This window comes from Dromaius novaehollandiae, chromosome 2, assembly GCF_036370855.1.
Source record: "Dromaius novaehollandiae isolate bDroNov1 chromosome 2, bDroNov1.hap1, whole genome shotgun sequence".
NCBI lineage: Eukaryota > Metazoa > Chordata > Aves > Casuariiformes > Dromaiidae > Dromaius > Dromaius novaehollandiae.
In genome coordinates, this window is record NC_088099.1 from 135,116,503 (window position 1) to 135,122,511 (window position 6,009).

Below are 6,009 nucleotides of genomic sequence, written 5' to 3' on the forward strand. Positions count from 1 at the left end.
ACTTGCAGTAGGATACTTTTGTGAGTGACAACTATCAATGCTCAGGCCAAATCACTGGCTATTCTTTCTAATACTCTTTAGAATGCAGGATCGGAATAAAGGGAAGGGACTTCAATAAATAAATTGGAGCTAAGTTCCTAAACCGAGGCGTGAATGAGGCTAGGGTTTTTACTTGATAGTGTTTAAAGTTTCCACTCTTCCACCTCCACTTCTAACAGCGAGTCTGAGATACAGCGTTACTTACATGGGGACGAGTCTACTACCACTGAAAGCAACGCAAGGGCGCTGGCAGAGCGGAACCTGGTGTTACCTATCACAGAAAGAGGAACTCTACCGGCAAAGAGAAACACGGGCGTAAGACGAGCGCCGCGTCCCTGCCGCAGGGCCCCGACACCGCGGCCTGTCCCCGCACGCACCCTCGCAGATCGGCTCCGCCGCGTCCCCCGGGGCGGCCGGGCCGCGCCGCAGTCCCTCAGCTCAGCTCAGCTCCGCGGCGGCGGCCGGCCGCGCCTGCCCTCCGCCCCGGCGAGGGAAGCGCTGCCCGGCCGCTTCTCGCCGCAGCCGGCTCCCACCGCTCTGCCCCGCTCCTCTCCCCGCCTCGCGGCGCGGAGCAGCAGAGCCCGGCTGAGGCCTCTACCCCACGCTTCCGCGTCCGGCGCCGCGCCGAGAGGTCCCCGAGCACCCGGATGGAGGCGGCGCCGCCGCTGCCTATATAAGCGCGCCGCGAGTGCCGCGCCTTCCTCTCCCAGTGCAGCCCGCCGCCGCCGCTGCCGCGGCCTCCTGACTCACCGCTGTTCGCTGGGCCGCCCGCCGCCCCCCTCCCCCCGCCCGGGAATAAGTCGGTCAGGAAGGCTCCGCGCCCGCCATGGTGAGGCGGCGGCGGCCGTTGGTGGCGTGCGGGGGGGAGGGAGAGGGGCGCGCGCCGCCTCTGGCGGCCGCCGGCGCCGCGTGGCTGCCGGGCCTGGGCGGCCGCGTGCTCCGCCGCCGTGCGGGGCCTCGGCCGCCGCGAGAGGCCTCGGCGGCCGCGCGGGCCCGGCCGGGGCTTGCGAGAGCGCGTGTGGGTGTGTGAGCGTGGGGGCTGCCGCGCTGCGGGGCGGTAGGCCCAAGGGCCGCTTTTGGGCACGGCGCTTCCTCCCGAAAGGGGGTTTTCGTGCGAAGGGCTGCCGAGCTCCGGGGGCACCGAGGCGGGGGGGCGGCCTTACCGCTGGCTCCTGGAGGAGCCCCCTACCCCCCCGGTGTTTTGTATACCAACTGCTCGTGCGGCAGCGGGGCTACGGTCGGCCGCGGCCCGTGGCGAAACACACAAGGACATCAGAAAAAAACAAATAAAAAGTCAGTGCCGGCGTGGATTGTGGTGGAAAAGAAATGCGCATTTGTTCTTAAAAATGGCTTTCATTAGGGGCATATATGTCAATTAATGCAACAGACGTTATTTGAACAGCTGGTGAAATACAGTATTTCAGCCACTCTTTTACTTCCTATGCCTCTTCACTCATTTCTTTCCTTTCAGCAGTGCACTTGGCCCACGTTAGCACCCAGTTATTTGCGAGCATTTAATTGCATAAGCTCTTCAAATCAGACTCCCAAAGTGGCCTAATTAGTTTTTCTGGCCAGCTGCCCCTTTTTGTTCTTGTTGCTGAAGTGATTCATACAGCCATGTTGCTGATGTTCTGTTGATATCTTGGGTACTTGATTTATGGTGAGGTTAAATTGTAAGATATGTAAAATCTTAAATGTGTTTATCTTCGAGTATGAGTAGGATTAGTGAGGAGGTGGCCTGCTGTGTAAGGCAAACCATGGAGGGATGTTCTTGCAGCTTCCAAGGTGCAATGCAGTCAGACTCTCTATATTGCCCTTGCTCAGAGCAGTTAGAACTACAATTTTGCCCTTCCTGCCTGTTCCCACCACCTGGTCCTTACCACCATACCCTTCTGATGTGTCATCTAGTAAGCAGGGTCAGAGTCCCACAGCTAGATTGTTTTTTTACGCTCTAGTCCTATGTTTTAAGAGGCTGCATGTAGTGTTAGTTGGTGTTGACTGGTGTTTGATATTCATAACTTCAATATTTTAGGCATTTAAAGATACTGGTAAAGCACCTGTGGAACAAGAAGTAGCAATTCATCGAATTAGAATTACTTTGACAAGTCGCAATGTAAAATCACTTGAGAAGGGTGAGTGATGCTTTTTTTTTTTTTTTTTTTTTTTTTTTTTTTTTTTAACAGTGGTAGCTTTTTGAAGTAATGAATGATGCAAAACATAATGTGTTGAGATCAGTACCAATTAGCATTTGCCTGTTTGCTTTGGAGGTGGCTAGCAAAGCCAACCCAGAGGGTTTCATATGCTGACCAGTAGGTTCTAATTTTATTTTGAAGAGAAACTAGCGTTTGAGGTTTTTCATTGTACTGGAAGCTTCATGTCATGATTGCTAACTTTAGAGAGTGCACCTTCTGCCCTTTAGTTCTTGTGGCAGTTTTAAATGTTACTATTTTAACGTACAAAACCAAAAAGACACGTTATCTTAATTTAAATTGTCACTCTTGTTATGAAGAGTTTAGTTTATTAGTTTAGGATTCTTTAAGCTTTTATTTAAACTTGCTTAAGAACTAGCTATGCCAGTGTTTTAACCATATATTGTAACAGTTACAGAATCATTGCTTGATGCAGGATCTTCAGGCTGATATGGTTCAAAAAAACTTAAACTTGTAGTAATGGCTTTTGTAACATGATTTGGTAAACCACAGGGTAACTCTTCCACTGATATGTAGTTGGCTGTGAGGATAACTCTTGAACGTGAATTACTGTGATCATTTTATACGCTATTCTGAGCCAGCACTTGATCTGAAATCATCTTTGCTTAAAAAACAAAACAAAACCACTCCTGACCCTGAATGTCTGTTTTACAATTTTTAGTCTGTGCCGACTTGATCAGAGGTGCTAAGGAAAAAAACCTAAAGGTGAAAGGACCTGTTCGCATGCCCACCAAGGTACTTAAGCTCTCAAGAAGATGGGGAAAGCATGTTGTTTTTCTATATATGAACACTTGGAACATCTGAAAAAATTTTGAGATGGAAAGCAGTATTACTAAATTGAGGAGGGTTGTGTAGTTTCACAGGATCATGAATTAACAAATTTCTTTGACACTTGGGAAAAACTACTGCAACAAATGTTGAAAGCAGAAGCTTTCTGTCCTTAAACATCTTTTAATGTTGAAATCTTTTTAAATTAAGTTGGGTATAGAGAATAGGCATTAAGAATGAACATTAGCGGAATCTCTCTTTAACAAGTAATTCTCCAAAGACATTATAGATAACATGTAGTAATTTTAGTTGGACTGATTCTAGACAGTCTTCTGTGTACATCAGCTTAATGCTTCTTGTTTATGATTTTGTTTCAGACTCTGCGCATCACTACCAGGAAGACACCTTGTGGTGAAGGTTCTAAGACCTGGGATCGTTTCCAAATGCGTATCCATAAGCGACTCATTGACTTACACAGCCCTTCTGAGATTGTCAAGCAGATCACTTCCATCAGCATTGAACCAGGTGTAGAAGTCGAAGTTACTATTGCCGATGCCTAAATGATGGTCAACTACTTTTAATAAAGTTGATATGCACATTTTTTTCCACTGTCTGTTTTTATATTTGTGCAAGAGTCTTAGGTAGTCCTGTGATGATTTTCATGAAGTACAGCTGAGATTATAATGAAAATGCTGTGTGAGGGGACTGTATTTTAGAGAAGAATACCTCAATTATAAACATGAGGAAGATGAAACCTGGGCATCATAGTTTCATGAGAGGTTGGTGATTGCACAGACATGAGTACATAAACATAGGCAGCACTTAAATTATTAAAAATATTTTTTCCATATAGGATTTAACTTTAGTTGAAACTTTAGTCTGTACTCAGACAAGCAATAGCATTAAAATTGATGTTTAGGTAAACTACAAGGTTTTAAATTCTTAGTTTTTGCTGTGCAAGGCTAAACTAACATTTAGCTTTCTTTGAGGCGTGTTTTTTTTTTTTTGAGCTTTCACAGTCAACAGGTCCTGAGGATGTTAGTTATAAAACTACATTTGTAATGAACATGTTGAATTTGGCAAGTTCTTTCTTTAGACATGCATGCAGAATCACAATCAAAACTAAGTTGTGGAACGCTAATTCTCTTTCTGGGTTTAGATTTCCCTAGATTGAACCATTAAAGAAATGTAAAAAGTGAGCTAACTTAGTATGTTCCATTTTTGTTCCTTGAAAGAACTATAATTAATTCTTAAACTTACAAGAGGTAAAGCCCTGAAATAAGTGAAAGATCACTGTCTCATTTCATGCATGAAGATTAGGTTGCCATCCTAGCTTCTGCTCCAAGCACAGGAGAGAACTTGAATTCTAATTAAGCAAGTAACAGAAACAAGGAAACCTGCATTTGTGTGAAGATTGAGATTCCATTCACATTTTCCAAGACCTAAAAAGGTTGCCAAAGCTTGAGCTTCCTTCCTCAGGGGTATTCAAGAATCTCATCTGCCCACTCATCTTAATTTTATTTAATTTAAATCTTAGAAGGGTTCTATCCCTCTGGCTAGCAGCTTGAGAAACTTTGCTGGAAGGGAGAGGAGAGAGTCATTTATGCACTGAGATCACAATGAGCCTGTTTGCTTGGGAAACAGCTTAAAAATAATTGTTCTCTCAAAGAACTGTGAGAATAGAAAAAGTATCTCTTTTCCTATAGGTCAGTTTCTGATAATACATTATAGATGTGAACTATCTGATAAATATTTCCAGTCTTCATTTTTAAATTATTTTTATTTTATAGGGTGGTCTGAAAAGCATGTTAAAAATTTGACTTTGTTGTGAACACAAGTCAGACTGATTAAAATGGGATAAACTGGGGCAGACAAGTAATAGCCTAAAAAAAGTGCTACCAGCTGAGGCTGGCTGACCTTTGTATATGATAAGCTATTAACTTTCACCCAGGTCTTCTTCCCTCTGCCTGTTTAACCCAGTAACTTTCTGACCTAAAGTATTGGGAGGAGGGTGGGTTAGCTAGCTTTGAAATGAATGTGTGACTTCACTTCTGCCTTGGATGATCTTTCCTGATGGTCAGTAACTATTACTATTAAATAGCTTCCCATCAGCTCACAGGCTGACTGCATGTCCGAGTTAAATTGCGCTGCTGAACATACCCAAATGACTCAGTCCCCTCTATGTTCTTTGGGTAGCTGGGGCTCTTTAAAAGAAGTTCTCTGTAGTCTTTGAGTCTTTGGGGTTTTCTGTTTTCCTCTGCCTCTGACTTGCTTGTAAAAACAGGAATGCCTGAGTTTACTTTGCATTCCTGTTTGTGCTTCTCAAAAATAAAGCCACCTTGCTACTCTCCTAATTTCCTCTTTGCCAGATAAGCTGTCAGGGAGTTTGTGTCCATTTGTTTGTTTAATGGTTTAAGTTGATGGCCTGAATGCCCCGTTTCAAAATTACCTCACTGGGGAAATAGGTCCCTTCTTTCTGTGGATGTGGTGTGTTCCACTGAGCAGGTGCATAGTTCACTTAAATTGTCCTGATCATATTGGCATTATAACCGTAATATTATAAATACTATTACATTGTAACGATTATAACATGAACATTTTGTGATTTTTTTCATACAAAAATACTATGTAGTGTTGAAATAGTTGCAGAGCAGTCATAATAACCTTACATAACTTCTGATGGAAATATTTAGATATCTGCTCCTGCCCACCTGCCCCAGCACGCTCTCAGCGAAAGACACTTCTTCCCTTGGCTGTCGCTGTTGGCTGGTAGTTTCACGCTACCCCTTTGCCGTTCATAATCCAAATCCCCCCCGCCTTTCGCCTGTTAAAAATAACTAAGCCCCGCGTCACGGCCGCACGCCGGAGGACGGCCCTCGCTGGCCCGGGGGCGCCGGCTGCGTTGTGCTGTGCGGCGGCGGCCCCTGCCGGGCGGAGGGAGGCGCCGCGCGGCGGCGTCGGACGGCTCCGCTCCCCCCCCGCCCCCCCGGCC

The 6,009-nt window shown here is 45.5% G+C and overlaps 1 protein-coding gene and 1 non-coding gene across 2 annotated transcripts; both read left to right on the forward strand.

Annotated features, from left to right (window-relative positions):
- The first annotated feature begins 714 nt into the window (after window positions 1-714).
- RPS20 (ribosomal protein S20) lies at window positions 715-3,615 on the forward strand. The gene is made up of 4 exons (XM_026097522.2): window positions 715-868; window positions 2,072-2,171; window positions 2,911-2,984; window positions 3,395-3,615. The coding sequence occupies exons 1-4, from the start codon at window positions 866-868 to the stop codon at window positions 3,575-3,577; spliced, it is 360 nt and encodes a 119-aa protein (XP_025953307.1). The 5' UTR covers window positions 715-865; the 3' UTR covers window positions 3,578-3,615.
- On the forward strand, window positions 2,767-2,832 carry LOC112981913 (small nucleolar RNA U54). The gene has a single exon (XR_003258857.1). It is a non-coding gene; the product is annotated as a small nucleolar RNA U54 (small nucleolar RNA).
- Window positions 3,616-6,009: the final 2,394 nt, after the last annotated feature.

Excerpts from the sequence above, each read along its gene's own strand:
- RPS20 (XM_026097522.2), top strand. Across the intron at positions 2,172-2,910 it reads TGTAAAATCACTTGAGAAGG|TCTGTGCCGACTTGATCAGA; the intron begins GTGAGTGATGCT and ends TACAATTTTTAG. Across the intron at positions 2,985-3,394 it reads CTGTTCGCATGCCCACCAAG|ACTCTGCGCATCACTACCAG; the intron begins GTACTTAAGCTC and ends ATTTTGTTTCAG.